Source organism: Dipodomys ordii, unplaced genomic scaffold, assembly GCF_000151885.1.
Source record: "Dipodomys ordii isolate 6190 unplaced genomic scaffold, Dord_2.0 Scaffold10, whole genome shotgun sequence".
Taxonomy (NCBI): domain Eukaryota; kingdom Metazoa; phylum Chordata; class Mammalia; order Rodentia; family Heteromyidae; genus Dipodomys; species Dipodomys ordii.
The window spans coordinates 20780010-20796138 of record NW_012267226.1 but is presented as its reverse complement, the minus strand read 5'-3'; the positions used below and the strand labels follow the sequence as shown (position 1 = coordinate 20796138).

Below are 16129 nucleotides of genomic sequence, written 5' to 3'. Positions count from 1 at the left end.
ACTTGAACACAGCACCCAAGCTTTGCTTTCACTCATTGGCTGGCACTCTACAACTTGAACCATGCCTCCAACTCCTCCTGCTTAGCTTTTTTTGCTCAAGGCTGGTATTCCACTGCTTGAGCCACATTTCCACTTCTGGCTTTTTGCTTGTTCGTTAGTAATAAGAATCTCAAGGACGGGGTTGGGAAGGTGGCTCAGTGGTAGAGCACTTGCCTTGCATGCTCAAAGCCCTGGGTTCGATTCCTCAGCACCACATAAGCAAAAAGAAAAAAGCCGGAAGTGGCGCTGTGGCTCAAGTGGTAGAGCGCTAGCCTTGAGCTGAAGAGCTGAGGGACAGTGCCCAGGCCCAGAGTTCAAGCCCCATGACCGGACCCCCCCAAAAAAAAAAAGAATCTCAAGGACTTTTCTGCCCAAGATGGCTTTGAACCTCAGTCTTCAGATCTCAGCCTCTTGAGTATCTAGGATTATAGATGTGAGCCACCAGGGCCTGGTTGAGCACTGTGTGTTGAGGGTTTGCTTATGTCTACTGGCTTCAGTTTCCTGTTCTGTAAGAAGAGGAGAGGAGAGAACTCATGCAAACCCCTCATGGGGTTCCTGTGGGATGGAAAGATCTCATTGCAACTTTGTGAACCACTCTACAAATGTTCTCAGTGTCTACATGACTCGTGCTGGCTCCAGCGTGGCTGTTTGCTGCCGCCCCTCCCCATGGCACTTGTGGATGTGTGCATTTTTAAATGCTTAACTCCTTCAGACCTATTTGCAGTTTTTCTTACTAATACCAGGGTTGTATCAGGGCCTCATGCTTCTTCTGCTTGCTAGCTCAGCTAGTGCTCTGCCACTTGAACCATACCTCCAGCCTGATTTTTTGCTGATTATTTTGGAGATAGAGGCTCATGGAATTTTCTGTCCCAGCTGACTTCCTGAAACCACAATTCTCTGGATTTCAGTCTCCTGAGTAGCTAGGATTACAGGTGTAAGCCGCCAATGCCAAGAAGTATTTGCATTTTGAAAGAAAAAAGGTAAAGATGAGGACCTTAAGAAAGACAACTTGATGGTGAACCTCTGTGCCCTTTGGCTTGTGAAGAGCCATGGATGGCTTGTGGAGCGGCATCACTTCATGGAGAAGGAGCTCCCAGGACACCCAAAGCAACCTAGGACTTTCCACCTCCCGCTGCCAGTCAAATCCTCTGAGACATCTCCAGTCCAATTTCCAACTAGTCATAGACTGGACTCTGGTCCATCCCAGGGCATTTAGTCTACATGTCACCCAAGTGGGGTCTTTCGGGCATCTGCCAGGGCTGCTGCCTGTCCCTTCAGATCCCCAGCGTCAAGCCCAGGACAGAAGAGAGCGAGACAATTGCTGCTTCTTGGGTCATCTAGCCACTAGCCCTCAAGACCTTCTGGACACTCACCTCTTCCAAATCTCTGGCCTGTAGTCTTGGCGGCTGATGGCTCAGTCCTGGTAAATGTGGACCCACAGAAAAGAAGGAACTGAGTGCCAATGGCTTATAATTCTAACTACTCAGGAGGCTGAGATCTGAGAATCTCAGTTCAGAACCAGCCCAGGAAGAAAACTATCTATAAGACTCTTACCTCCAGAGCCGGGCGCTGGTGGCTCACGCCTGTAATCCTAGCTACTCAGGAGGCTGAGATCTGAGGATCGCGGTTCAAAGCCAGCCTGGGAAGGAGAGACCGTGAGACTCCTCTCTCCAATAAACCACCAGAAAACCGGAAGTGGCACTGTAGCTCAAGTGGTAGAGCACTCGCCTTGAGCTGAAGAGCTGAGGGACAGCACCCAGGCCCAGAGTTCAAGCCCCACAACCGACAAAAAAAAAAAAAAAAGACTCTTACCTCCAATCAGCCAGCAAAATCTGGAAGTAGGGGTTTGGCTCAAATGGTAATGTGCCAGTCATGGGCAAAAATACTGAGTGAGAATGCAAGGCACTGAGTTCAAGCCCCAGTACCAGCAAGCTTGTGCATGCACAAACGTGCACACACACACACACACACAGAGAAGAGGGTAAGGAATGAAGTCTAGAGTAAGCTCAATGAGATCTCTGCCACTCCTACTATAGGAACAAGGTTCCAGATTCTGTCCTGCTTCCCATTCCATTCATGACCCCTGACATACTCCCCATCCAGCGCAACCAGGGTTCAGTGAGTCCTGACAGACCAAGAGGATACCAATCATTAGGGCAAAATACAGCCATGCAACCCGCACAGGAACTCACACCATGTGCACACCATGAACAGGGACACTGACCAATGCCAAGAACAAGACATCTGGAAGCAATAGACCTGGTCTCCAGGCCTGCGTCTACCTCCACCTCCTGAGAGCCAGTGGCATTTTACTGATCCAAGCATGAGTTCTCCAAGGCCTTACTTGAGATGCTGAACACAAAGCACCGGTAAGACGGAGTGCATGATTCAGATATTCCATAGGCTGCACTCACTGACTTGACGCGCGCCCAGCATTTACCATCCCTGCCACAGGCCCCTGAAAGTTGGCAGACATCTTCACAAGTTCTTTAATGACTCTCTTATTAGCTCATCCGCACCAGGTGACAGAACCATACACATTCACATACTGTGTACTGTATAAATATAGGTTTTATTAATAATGGGTGAAATCCCACAAATACAACTGGCATCTCTGGGTCATGAGAACCTGTGGCAGAGTGAGGGAAGACGGAGAGGTGTGTGGACAGGAAGGGGAAGGGAAAGATTCTGGGGGAGAAGAAATGAGTAGAATGAGCCTGGACCCACTGGAAAAGCCAGACAAGCTTAATGTGTGGACACCATCTTGGTGAACAGGGCAGGCTGTTCAGATGCCCAGGGGTCACCTGCTGATGGGTAGAGGGTGGACAGATGAGGACAGGAGTTTGAATGAGCAGCAAGCAGCTAGAGAAGGAGCAGGAGAGTGAGAAAGTCAGCTTGGAGCACAAAAGGAGAGCCATGGGGTGGTGATGGCCAAGGCCAAGCTTCTGCTCCTGCTTGTGCTTGTTGGGTCCTGACCTCTAGTGCCACCCCTCGCTCAGGAGGGAGGGAAGACTGGGAGTAGACACCTGCAGGTCCTGGAGTCACTTGCGGCAGCACCAGCCTCTCCCTCAGAGTCTCAAAGTGGGATCCTATGAGGAGCCTGGCACTGCCCTCCCCGGGCACCTGCCGCTGCCTCTGTGCCGCCACAGCTCTCTCTGAGCTGGAGGGAGCAGCGCAGGTGTGGGGCTGAGACTGCCCATTCGCATGGAAAGTGCCTGGGACCCTGGAAGGCGTCCGTGGACCATGTGATGGGAGCAGCAAGAAAGGGGTGCCCCTGCTCTCCCCTTCTCCAGAACCAAGTGCATTCTGCATCCCAGTGGTGGGCGGGGGAGAAACGCAGGCGTTATTGCAGAGATACCGCCAGCTGGACCCTGACCAAACATGTACCTGAAAGGGGGTTGGGACATCCCATGGCCTCCCCGATCCCCAGGATTCGGGAGGCCACCCAGACAGAAAACCCAGCTTCTGTCCCAGCAGATTGTCCAAACGAGCCAGCGTGGCGGAGAGGGGGAGTTAGAAGAGACTTCCAGAGTCCCTCCTTGGTTCATCCCAAAGTCAGTGAGGGGACGCTCTCCCCCGGCCCTCCAGTGGACTCCACCAAGGCCCAGCCCTGGCACCCCCACCTTTCAGCAGCCTTCTTTACGAACACGGTTGTGGTGGAGACCCCAGTGGGGTCCACTTTGGTCAGTCGTAAGTGAGCGCCTCGAGAGTCTAGTGCTCTCAGGCAGACGACAAAGGAGGGTGCCGCAGGTGGGAAGAAGGTGGCTGCCTCCAGGCAGTCTTTGCATGCAGGTGTTGGAGAGAGAAGGGAGGAAGCTACAAACTGCATCAGTCTGGGAAGACTCCTGGCCGGAGCCCCACCCGCCCAGGGCCGAGGCTGGCAGCACAGTCCCACCGCCAGGCATCGGAGCAGCTGAGGGAGGGGAGGGCGGCTGCACCAGCAACCAATGCCCAAGTCTACAAGGTTAAAACCGTCCCCAGAAGGGCTGGAGCTGGGGGCTCCCTGCTGCAGGGGCTGCGCACAAGGCTTTATCTCTCCGACTTGACCCTGTACCGGAGCACAAGGTATGCCAGCAGCCGGAGGGCCAGGAAGAAGATGCCCAAGACCAGGAAGTCCAGGTACAGTTTGGCATCCTCCACATCCAGGGCTCGCAGGATGCTCTGTGGCTCCCGGAATGGGCAGCGCTCCTCTAAGCATGTCAGGTCTCCTCGCTCCATGCCATAGATGGTCAGGATCGCGCCCTCAAAGCCATACCTAAGGGCATCAGAGGGCAGGGCACCCCGCTCCTTCAGCAAATCGCCAGAGCCCAGCCGCAATGCTGTCATTCCCAGGGACCAGCCAGGATGGCCCTGGTAGCAGCCAGAGTTGGCACAGCCAAGAGAGAGCTAGACAGGGCTTCTTGTAAGGAAGGGCAGGGGCAGGCGTGGAGGAAAGAGGCACCAACCTGACATAGGAGAGGTAGGAGCTCCACTGCAGGTAAGTGGGGATGGTCTTGAAGGTGACAAAGAAGCCAGAGAACAAAAGGACAGGGATGGCAGTGACTGGACCCACAAAAGTGGCCACCTGCAGAGGAGGGGCAGGGGGCCGGGCTGTCATGGGGGTGACTGGGATTGGGGTGGTCCCTGAGTTTCCCACAGGTTCATCCCAGCCCCTGATCCCTCGCCCAGGACCCCATCGTGGTTTGGGAAGTCCCACTGCCAGCATTCCCACCTGCAGGGAGTTGGAGGCAGCTCCGATCAGCAGTCCCAGGGATTGAGCCACTAAGGCGGTGGCTGTGGCCAAGGCTGAGAAGAGCAGGAAGCGGCTGGTCTCAGCTGGCTGGCCGGTCATCCAGTACACTATGCTGCAGTATACCAACGGGCACATCACCTGAGGAGCAGGCACACAGCTGGGCAGGGGATTTTGAGCCAGGGATATGTGGCCTAGACTCTCCACTCTCCACAGGAATGAGGCCCAGAGCCCGCCATGCCTACCCTACCTCCACACTTGTTCACACTGTTCGCCAGATTGACATGGATCCCCTTCCTCCCTGACCATATGACTCTCACTCAGCTTCCTAAATCTCATCCATTAGGCCTCTCTCTCTCTCCATCTCTCTCTCCAATTCTCTCTTTCTCTATGTCTCTGTCTCATTTGTGTGTGTGTGTGTGTGTGTGTGCACGTGCGCACACGCGCCAGTACTGGGGCTTGAACTATCTCTGAGCTTTCCTCTTCCTCCCTCCTTCCTTCCTTCCATCTTTTTTTTTTGTGCTAGTCCTAGGGCTTGAACTCAGGCCTGGGTGCTGTCCCTGAGCTTTTTTGCACAAGGCTAATTAGTGCTCTACCACTTAAGCCACAGCTCCACTTCTGCCTTTTTTATGTGTGTGTGATTAACTGGAGATAAGAGTCTCACAGACTTCTCAGCCTAGCCTGGCTTTGAATCTCAATCCCCAAATCTCAGTCTCCTGAGTAGCTAGGATTACAGGCATGAGCTACTGGTGCCCAGCTTCCCTGAGCTTTTTTGCTCAAGGCTAGCACTCTACCACTTGAGCAGCAGATCACTTCTAGCTTTTTGGTTATTAATTGGAAATAAGAGTCTCAAAGACTTTCCTGCCCAAGCTGGCGTTGAATCACGATCCTCAGATCTCAGCTTCCAGAGTAGCTAGGATTACAGGCCTGAGTCAAAGGAACACAGCTTCATGAGGCCTTTAAGGGCCAGAAGGCCTTCCTCTCTGGACCAGCTTTTTCTTATATTGTTAATTAATTGGCTTTCCACAGCAATGTTTTCTCCCTCCTTGAAATTATCATCGTTTTGGATACAAAGAAGCAGATATGTAGAATCAGCAGGTCCAGCTATGTAACGTACAACATGGAGACTACAGATAATAAAATTACTTTGTATCAGGAATGTTTGTTAAATAGATATATCTTAGCTTCTCTTTCACAGAAAAGTAACTATATGAGATAACTGAGTGCTCTCATTTGTTTCACTTAATATGTATCCCATAGTGATTTTTTTTTAAATCTTGACATACCAAGCATAAGTGGCTAGGCCTCTAATCCTAACTACACAGGAGGCTGAGATCTGAGGATCACAGTGCAAAGCCAGCCTAGGCAGGACAGTCCCTAAGACTCTTATCGCCAATAAACTACCAAAAAGCTAGAAGTAGAACTGTGCTAGAGTTCAGGGGGAATGTCCAGACCCTGAGTTCAAGACTCAAGATTGGCACACATGCACACATATACACACACACACAATTTACATGTATTTTTCAAACACCATCCTGAAGTTGTTACTGTCATTATTCACAGAAGTAAAAGCGCTGAGTTCTATCCCGAGTTCCACAGATTTTTGTTGTTGTTCATTCCCCACATGTGTGCCTGGTTAGCGCAGTGCACAGGAAGTACTCACCACCTCTTTGCAGGGAGTAGAAGGAAAGGATGGGAACACAGGTTAAGGGAGGCCAGCAAGCAAGGACGGAGGAGACAGTGGGCAGCTGAGAGGAAGAGGCTCACCTGAAAGGGCACGTCAGCCATGGTCTTGGCCAGGTAATACGCTTTGAGGCTGTACCAGTAGTTGAGATGCTCCCTCATGAAGACTGCCATCTCTAAGGGGACTGAGGAGACAGGTGGATCAGGCTCCATGGTGAGCCCCTGGCCCTGGTGCCCGCACCCAGGCCTCACCCCTCAGGCAGCGCAGCTTACAGGTAAGCACAGTTGGCATGAGGGCAGCAAACATGAGGAACAGCATGGAGAAGAAGAGGCAGCCGGTGTTGTTGAAGACCTTGCTGGCGTCATCGCCGATGTGCAGGTAGAGGAGACCGATGAGCACGCCGATCACCACGTGGGACATGAACCGCAAGTGGGTCAGGACCTGTGGAAGGGGTCCTGATGAGGACAGGGTGTGTCCCAAGGTGTTGGCCAGGCAGGACACAGCGCAGGACACTCTGGGGCAGGAACGCCAGACTGCACTTTCTTGCACATGGCCCCACAGAGGCACTGGAAGTTGTGGGATGGGGGGGCAGGAGCGGGCGGGGGTGGGGGGGCATTCCTAGCCCAGCAGCTGCGATCCTACCACTCAAAAGGCCAGGCCTGGGCCTCCTCTCCTCCAACTCAATGCCTCACCGTGTCCCTGAGGATGGACAGGAAGGTCCTCCTGAAGAGGATGCAGAACTGGGTGAGGGTGCTGGTGGCAAAGGTGTGGCTCTCGATGGTATCCACGTCCTGGGGAGAAGAAATGAGACCAGGTGAGTCTGCTCCACTCGCTGCAGCCCACTCAGCCTTTCCCAGAGCAGGCTGAGGTCTACTGAAGAGAGGAGGCCTCCTCCACTGAGCTGTGTGCCTGGAAGCTAGATTTAGGGGTCTGAATCGGAGGGATACTGAGGAAGAGAGAGACACAGGAGTGGGTGAAGACTTGAGAGCTAGGACATGGGAAGGCGTCAAGGACCTCGTGTTAGCTCAGAGTTCTTTTTCTTTTTCTTTTTTGCCAGGCCTTGAACTCAGGGCCTGTCCCCTATGCCTGAGCTGCTTTTGTTCAAGGCTAGTACTCTACCACTTTGAGCCACAGTGCCATTTCCAGCTTTTTCTGTTTATGTGCTACTGGGGAATCAAACCCAGGGTTTCATGCATGTTAAGCAAGCACTCTACCAGTAAGCCACCTTCCCAGCCTGAGCTCGAAGTTCTTTAATCCCATTAACATTACCACTCAGAAGCTGGTGACTGGTAGCTCACGCCTATAATCCTAGCTATTCAGGAAGCCAAGATCTGACAATCATAGTTCAAAGCTAGCCCAGACAGGAAAGCGTGTGAAACTCTTTATTTCTAATTAAGCACCAAAAAAAGCCAGAAGTGAACTATGGCTCAAATGATAGAGCACTAGCTTTGAGCACAAAAGCTCAGGGACAGCACCTAAGACCTGAGTTCAAGCCCAGGACTGGCACAAAAAAGAAAAAAAAAAAGGCCAAGTGAGGGTGAAAAGACCCTGAATTCAAGTCCCAGAATCAATACAAAACAAAAACAACAACAACAAAAAACCCACTAAGGCCATAATTCCTTTAGGACAATGAGTTTCACAGTAACGTTATTCAATAATGATGACGACAATGCTAATGATAATGAAGAGTAAGCCTTTGGTTTTGAAAGGTGACAGTATCTCATCTAATGAAGAGGCTTGGCACAGGCCACGTGTGCGCTGCCCCCGTGGCTGCTAAGAACTTCATGTGACTAGGTAGTACACTCTCCCAGCACCCATGCGAGGGAAATGGCATCACTTCTGGTTAGAGATGACAGGAAGTCCCCTGGCTATGAGACCAGTGGTTCAGGTGAGCACTGAGGACACATTTGGACAAACCAAAGCTGAGCACAGTTGCTGGGGCTGAGGACACAGGCCGTTCATGGTGGATTTGTTCCAAGAACCCAGGGGTTGTGATACCCCTGAGGCATGGCCTCTTTGGCAGGGCCCCAATCCGTGAGCCCACCTCCCTTCCCCCACTCTGCCCTTGCTGCCCAATCCACTCCACTCACCGGTGGGCAAGAGGGACAGTGAGAAGAGACCTCATTCTTCTCCGGACTGCTCTTCTTCTCAGCCATGGCGCAAAGTCCATTCTGCACTGCCCTGAACAGCATGGGGTTCAAGTCTCCATACTCTCCAGATGCCACCTCGATGACTGAGGACACACACATCCACAGGCTCAGCTCGGGTTTACCAGCGCCACCCCGAGGCTCAGCAGCACCTCCTTGGTGTGGTGAGTGTGTGGAGGCAGGTGACAGGCAGATCGCTGCCCCGAGAGGACTGGGCATCTGACCCAAGCCCCCGGGGTGCACCCATCAATGCATCCCTCCCTTTCCCCAGGGTCCCCACTCACTGAAGTCAGCTGGGTTGTGGTAGGTGGGGCAGTGCAGGCCCAGCCCCTTCAGATAGGGGATCAGGTTGGTGACCACGCCCTTAAAGATGCACTGACCCTGGCTCAGGATGTAGAGCTGAGGCAGAAGACAGGGGTGAGGAAGACAAGGAGCCCAGGGCCCCCATCAGCACCTCTCCTGGCCTCCTTCCCCTTCTCCATGTCAAGCCAACCTTTTTCCAGACCCAGACGCGAACTCACCTTGTCAAACATCTCAAAGAGCTTGGCGCTGGGCTGGTGGATGGTGCAGATGATGGTACGCCCCCCTTGGGCCAGGGACTTCATGAGGGACACCACTTGGAAACAAGAAGCACTGTCCAGACCGCTGTCCGGAGAGAGGACAGCATGGGGCCAGGTGAGATGGGTGGGGCCAGGAAGAGAGAGCTGAGGGGGGAAGGGCAGAGCAGCCGCTGCCCAAGAGATGGAGCTGGCAGGAAAGGGGGGCCCTTGTAGCCGCCTCCATCTCCTGTACACCAGGCATGTTTTCTGGCATTTGGAGCTACCAGAAGCCCAGAGCTCCGTTCTCTTTAACAAGCCTCTACCAAGCACCTGTTGTATGCCAGGCACGGGAATGGCAATGATTCATAGATGAGACTGTGGTCTGGAGGGAGGGAGACAAGCTCGCAGTTGATTTGGGGGATGGAGAAAGTGCTATAGCAACCGAGAGAAGGCGAGGCGGGAGAGCAGCCATGCTGTAGCAGGAGGTTGGAGGGCAGCCAGAGAAGGTTCCTGAGTGAATCTGAAGAAGTAAGCATTACACTGGTGAAGGTAGAAAGGGACAGTGTGTGGTGAAGGGCATTCCAGGCAGAATGCGCAGCATGGGCAAAGCTTAGAGGCATGAAACACATGGTTCCACCAAGCAAATTATAAGCCAATCGGTGTTATTAGAGCATAAAATACAAGACATGAGGCCGCAGAAATAGGTTCAGAGCAGGACCTTGTAAGCCACCTGGCTTTTATTCTGAGGGCAAATGGAACTGGTTGCATGCTGGAAGCAGCCTTGTCTTTGAGAAGAAAGTCTACTCTGGCTGCAGGTGGGAGAAAGACTGGCTGATGGGGCTGGGAAGGTGGCTCCGTGGTAGAGCGCTTGCCTTAAGCTGAAGAGTTGAGAGACAGCACCCAGGCCCAGAGTTCAGGCCCCGTGACTGACAACAACAACAACAACAACAACAAAAGTACTGGCTGAGAAAGATTAGAGGCAGGTAGATGAGAGACACTGATGATGACCTGAACACACTAGCCCTGGCACTAGCCATGGGGTAGGGGGAAGCTGAAAGCTACCAAAAAGGAGGTGGAATCAACAGGACTTGGTGAGAAGAGAGAGAGAGAGCCATCAATGGAGGGGAGAGGGCAAGGATGGAGATGAGGAGTCGGCCCTTTTCTTGGCCCCAGGAGGCTGCAGGCAGTGGGGGAGGGAGGCGGAGAGGGAGGAGGATTCCTGGGGGAGAACTACCTGGTCGGTTCATCAAAGAACATGACAGGCGGATTGTTGACCAACTCCAGGGCGATAGCCAGGCGCTTCCTCTGCCCGCCAGAGAGCAGAGCTGTCCGTGTGTGCGAGCAGGACATCAGGCCCAGTGCCGTGAGGATCTCCGTCACCTGAGCCACACACACACACACACACCAGCCTAAGTCAGACTCAGGGTCTCCACTTCCCTCAGGCACCACCCCCTTTAAATCCTTGGCCCACACTGTGGCTTTCACTCTCTCACCCAGACTCTGAGCCCCCCTGAACTCATCCCCTCAAAGGCCTCGGGCCTCCTCTTCTTCACTTACCAGCTCCTTCTTCACCTCTTGTTTCTCACTCAGCTTCAGGTTGGCTGAGACCTGGGGCCAAAGAGCAGGCAAGAGAGGTGTGTGTAGGAGGATACAGCCGGAAGCCCTCTGCTGAGGGGGGTGTGGCGGGCAGGGGGAAGGGGTGTAGTCAGAAAGGCACTAGAGGGAAGGGGACGGCCATCTTGCCCTCACCATCATGGCTTCCAGCACCGTGAGGTGTGGCAGTAGCATGTCGTCCTGCATGATGTAGCAAGACATCTTACGGAAGGTCCTCAGCTCTCTTGGCCTCCCATTAACCAGGATCTGCCCTTTCATTCCGCTCTCCCTGTGAGGACATTGGTTGAGGGATAAGCGTCAAAGCCACCTCCATACTCCCCACGCGAGCCTTCTTCCTGAATCTCTCGCTCCTTCTCACCTGTACCCTGCCAAGATGTTCATGAACGTGGACTTCCCAGCCCCAGAGGGGCCCATGATCCCAATCAGTTCCCGGCGACAGAATTTACCAGATAGGCACTTGAGGAGGGTCTTATAACCTGCAAGTGAGGAAGAGAGAGGTCTCTGGTCATAGTTGCCGTGAACAGAGACACACCCAAATTCCGCGTAGCAGCTGCGGCTGTGGGTGAGGTACTCAGGCCTCGTGCAGTGTGACAGGGCCCAGGATGGAAGAGCTGCTCTCACACCAACAAGGACTCGACACTCCCATCCCGTCCCTCCAAAGCCGCCCTTGCTAATGTCAAAGTATGGGAAGCTTTTGAGAAATCCTAGGCCTCTCGAATGGGATTGCGGTCCTGGAAGACCCAGCTCCTCTCTGGGACCACAGTGGTCAGGGAGACTTTCCCACCGGTCCCGCAGAGGACAGTCCGGCTGGCTGGCTGATCTCTGCGTTCCCAAAGCACCTGTCATCTGCCAACATGTTTTTGACTTGATCATGTCGCTCATCTTCTCCTCCCGCCTATTAGTCATTGAGTTTCTGTGTCTTACTCATCTTTCCAACCTTCACGGTCTGTCTAGCATGTAGTAGGTGCTCAGTAAGTGTGTGTTCTCAGAGCTTTTTTGCCTCTGAGAAAAATAAGCCTGCCTTTTTTGTGAATTCTCTGCACTGCAATACTGTCTCTCCAACCCCTAACATGGCCCTGGCAAAACCTCACCCGTTATTCCTTCACTAAGAGGCAGCACATGCATAAAGGCTACTAGGATGGAGTCAGGTGGATCTGGGTTCAAATTCTGGCTCCATATGTCCTAGGTATATGGCGTCAAGCAAGTGGCTTAGCCTCTCTAAGTTCCAGGTCCCTCATCTGTAAAATGAAGAGGATAACACCTATCTCATAGGGTTGTTAGGAAGATTTGATAAAGCATATGACACAGAAGTTGGCCTGTAGAGTACATTTAAAAAGTGACTGTATGGTTAATACTTGACCAATGCATGTAGATACCTACAATATACCAGGCTCTGTAACAAATACTGGACAAAAAGATCACAGACAGACTGAAAATACCTGTGATCTGAAAAACAGTAAATACGGGCTATCATAGAAGCACCAGGAGGCTGCCAAGAGAATGCATACAGTGGAACTGATGGGGTGGGGGGTGGAAAATCGGGAGTGGATCCGTGGAAGAGGTGACGCAGGAGCGAGGGATGAATGACAGAATCCCCCCAGGCTTCAGGAAGCAAAGCTCTGCTATGTAAAACAGTCCAGGAAACAGAGGGCAGGGACTGCCATGGCCACACCGGTGAGCTAGGGGTGGAGGAGGATGAGAAAACCGACGAGGTGTGGCTTACCTCTGAGGAGGCACCAAGCACCCACCCCTCACCCCGCCCCCCACCCAGCCCCACCCTACCTCCTGAGCAGAAACAATGAAAGGCTTCCTCACTTTGTCCACTGACCACCCCACCAGGACTGTGTGCTGGGCCCAGCTGTCCCCTTGGGCATCTCCCATGGGAAGGGGGGCAGCCCCAGCTTACTGTCACAGCTACACTCATCAATGGCCAGGCCCTGCTTGTTTCTAAGCTGGAATGGGCCAAGTGAGACCAGAGCAGCCGGTGACTCACCGGAGGTCACACAGCATGCTCTTTACTGGAAGAAGAAGCCATCGGTTTCAATGCCCTTCCTCACTCATCCCCATGGCATGGGTGGTTCCGGCACCCCACACAGGAAGTGATTTCTTGTGCAGGGGAAGAAAGTACAGGGGTGAACCTTCCCCTCATTTAATCACAGCCAGGCGCTGGTGGAACATGACGCCTAGCACGAATATCATCTTCCACTTGCCTTTCACAAAGCTCTTCCACAGACAACGCAGCTGAGCTCCCCAACAAGCTGGGGTTATCATCCCCATTTACAGATAAGGGGAGTCAGGCCAAGAGAAGGCACGCAGCCTGACAAGGTCACGCAGTAGCCAAGGGCTGGGAAGCCGTGCATTTGAACTTCCACTGTACGTAACTGCTCCGCATTTGAGGGCTTGCCAGGTCTTCGCACTGGAAAGATGCCGCCAATGTTTTAATTTTGTCTGGGGTGATAATTCTGTGCAATTTGTTTTTGGTCAGTTGTGGAGCTTGAACTCAGGGCCTGGGTGTTGTCCCTGAGCTCTTTTGCTCAAGCTAGCACTCTAGGACTGGAAATGTGACTTAGTGATAGAATGCTTGCCTGGCATGCATGAAGCCCTGAGTGTGATTCCTCAGTACCACATACACAGAAAAGCCACAAGTGGCACTGTGGCTCAAATGGTAGAGTGCTAGCCTTGAGCAAAAGAAAGCTCAGGGGCAGTGCCCACGCCCTGAACTGAAGTCTCAGGACTGGAAAAATATATATATATATATATATATATACTGTAAGGTCCATTCCTGGACAAGCGAACAGACCTCGCCCAGTACCTGCGTTACCTAGGCAACTGGGACACCTGGAAGAGGTCACATCCGCATCCGCTGAGGTCACATCTTAACCTGATGTGGCCACACCTTTCTCCCACCTGACCCCACTTCCCTTTACCTGGACACACCCTTCCCTGCCCCCCTACCCTATATAAGGAATAAACCGCGGCCAGACCGCCCTTTTCTTTTCCTTTGCCAGCCTCGTGGAGTGCCAACCTTGCCTGGTCCCAGCAGGTCTACTGAATAAACCCCTTACCTGAATACCACGTGCGTGGTGCAGTTCTTACTTGATTACCTCTTTTTAAAAACCTAACATATACATACATACATACATATACATACATACACACACACATACATATTAGCACTCTACCACTTTGAGCCACAGCTCCACTTCCAGTTTTTGAGTGGTTAATACGAGATAAGAATCCTACAGGGACTTTCCTGCCCAGGCTGGCTTTGAACCACTATCCTCAGCTCTTGGCCTCCAGAGTTTCTAAGATTACGGTACGAGCCACCAGCGCCTGACTGATCCTCTGCAACTTTGTCAAGTCATTAAATCTTTTTTTTTTCCTTTTTGAGGTGGCAGGGTCTCACTATGTACCCCAAGTTGGCCCTGAACTCAGAATCTTCCTACCACACAAGGGCTGGAATTATACACTCAGCAAGTCAATCTTTAATCCTCTAATTTCTTATCCATGAAAGAAAAATGGAAGAAACTCCTCCTGAAGACTTACTAAGGTTATTATAAATATTTGGTGACATCATTAATAATAGGAAAGTGTTTTGAAAAGTAAAAAAAAAAAAAGATGCGTGTGTGTGTGTGTGTGTGTGTGTGTGTGCGCATGTGCGCACGTGCGCTAGTCTTAGGGTTTGAATTTAGAGCCTGGGTACTGTTGCTCAGTTTCCTTTGCTCAAGGCTAGTGCTCTACCAGTTGAGCCATAGCTCCATTTCTGCTTTTTGGTGATTTATTGGAGATAGTCTCATGGACTTTCCTGCCTAGGCTGGTTTCAAACCTCAATCCTCAGATCTCAGCCTCCTGAGTAGCTAGGATTACAGGTGTGTGAGCCACTGACACTCAGCTTGAAAAATAAGAAATTTGACTGACAGGGACAAATCCTTACCTGGGAGAAGCAGAAGCCTCCCTCCCTCCGCATCTTTCTCACCCTCTCTGCTACTCCTAATTGCTTTCTGTTCTCCCAGGGAGAGAAGTCACAGGAAAAGGGAGGTCAGAGAGAGGAGGACAGAAAAGAGGAAAAAAGATGGAAGATGGACAATGGACAGAATAGGGTTAATCAAGTCAAAAAGAGAGGTGGCCCTGGCTGGTGGCACCAATATGCAGGAAGTATGTAGAAGCAACCAGAGAGCAGGCTTTTCTAGTCACATCTTCATTTCACCATAAAGTTATGAGGCAATTAGAGGACTAAGAAAATAGCAAGGACATCATCCTCTCGCCTAGAGCAGGTCTCAGGCCTGAAAGAGGCTGCTTAGGCAGGGAGCCCAGACGCCTCAGCTTCCATGGGCCCTGGGACCTCCTGGTTACCTATGAGAATGGATAGCGAAGGCGAAGACAGTGCATGTTCCACCCTGCTGGCAAGCACCCCAATCTTACTTCTTAAATCTCAGTCAACAAGGTCCCAGCTCCGCCCCTGACTCACACTCAGTTCCGGGACCCCCTCTTTCCCAGCTTAAGCTACCCAGCGGAGCAGTGCAGGGGACTGACTGGTCAGGGTTCAGGGGACCCCATCCGGATGGGAGGAAGAAGCTGTCACACTGAGCTCCTGTTCAGCAATGCCACTCACTAGCCGTGAGATACTGGTCTAGTCCATCAACTTCCCTAGGGCCCGGTTTCCTTATGGGTAACAGGAGGATGACATCCATCCTGCCAAACCTCCATCCTTCCTGCCTCAGACTGGAGGAAGATGGCAGGAATGAGACCATCTTTAAGACTAGGTGCCGGGGAACGGTGCCGGGCGCGCGCCTCCAGACAGAGCGGCCCCTCTCCGGGGCGGGCCCCCCAGGCAGGAATCCTCCAGAAATAAAACAAAGACAGAAGAAAACTCAAGGACCAGAGGTCATGGGGCTGGAAAGAGAAGAGGGTGGGGACGCAGGGAGCCGGGTACCCCAGCCGCGCGCACGGTCTGTGCGGGGCGGGGCCCGCTGGGGCCGGACATGCAGGATGCGGGGTCCCCAGGCCTCGTCCTGCTGGAGAGGCAACTTGGAGAGGGCCCCCCGCCCCCCCTCCGCCGGGCGGCTCCGTACCCCGTTTTCGCCAGCAGGGCCCCTCCCGCACGGAATAGGACAGCTCCACGAACTCGATGTCCACCGACGAGCGCTTGGGGAGGTGGGAGAAGCGCTGGGCCTCGGTGATGTGGTTCTCCACCTTCTTCAGGTGCGTGGTCAGCACGGGGGGCTCCGCCCCGTCCTCCAGCGCCACGGCCATGGCCACGGCCCCCGGCCCCAGTCCACAGCCCGCGGCCTCCAGCGCCTTCTGCCTCCGGGCTGCTCGCTCAATGGGCAACAACTGAAAAGAAAGGGGGGCTGGGAAGTCCACCCGCTGACCCCTG

At 52.9% G+C, this 16129-nt stretch overlaps 1 protein-coding gene across 3 annotated transcripts; it reads right to left on the bottom strand.

The window, feature by feature from the left end:
- Nucleotides 1-3138: 3138 nt before the first annotated feature.
- Nucleotides 3139-16052, bottom strand: Abcg4 (ATP-binding cassette, sub-family G (WHITE), member 4). Of its 3 annotated transcripts, none has more exons than XM_013009564.1 (15): nt 15825-16051; nt 11111-11228; nt 10888-11020; nt 10696-10746; nt 10373-10518; nt 9121-9244; nt 8884-8998; nt 8606-8685; nt 7733-7760; nt 7145-7275; nt 6725-6893; nt 6536-6636; nt 4751-4909; nt 4485-4603; nt 3996-4294 (listed from the first exon to the last, which is right to left on the bottom strand). In XM_013009564.1, the coding sequence occupies exons 1-15, from the start codon at nt 16003-16005 to the stop codon at nt 4069-4071; spliced, it is 1881 nt and encodes a 626-aa protein (XP_012865018.1). In that variant the 5' UTR covers nt 16006-16051; the 3' UTR covers nt 3996-4068. The 3 variants fall into 3 exon arrangements, with proteins under 3 accessions (XP_012865016.1, XP_012865018.1, XP_012865017.1); XM_013009563.1 differs by having other exon boundaries at nt 7145-7294; nt 7740-7760; XM_013009562.1 differs by lacking the exon at nt 7733-7760 and having other exon boundaries at nt 3139-4294; nt 7145-7243; nt 8543-8685; nt 15825-16052.
- Between the last annotated feature and the right edge of the window lie 77 nt (nt 16053-16129).

What these genes read in the sequence shown, in the direction of transcription:
- Abcg4 (XM_013009563.1), bottom strand. Translation starts at nt 16,005, where the DNA reads ATGGCCGTGGCGCTGGAGGACGGGGCGGAGCCCCCCGTGCTGACCACG. An exon ending in CTGCCTCCAACTCCCTGCAG is followed by an intron (nt 4,604 to 4,750) that starts GTGGGAATGCTG and finishes CCTCCTCTGCAG; the next exon opens with GTGGCCACTTTTGTGGGTCC. An exon ending in TCCTACCTCTCCTATGTCAG is followed by an intron (nt 4,295 to 4,484) that starts GTTGGTGCCTCT and finishes TGATGCCCTTAG; the next exon opens with GTATGGCTTTGAGGGCGCGA.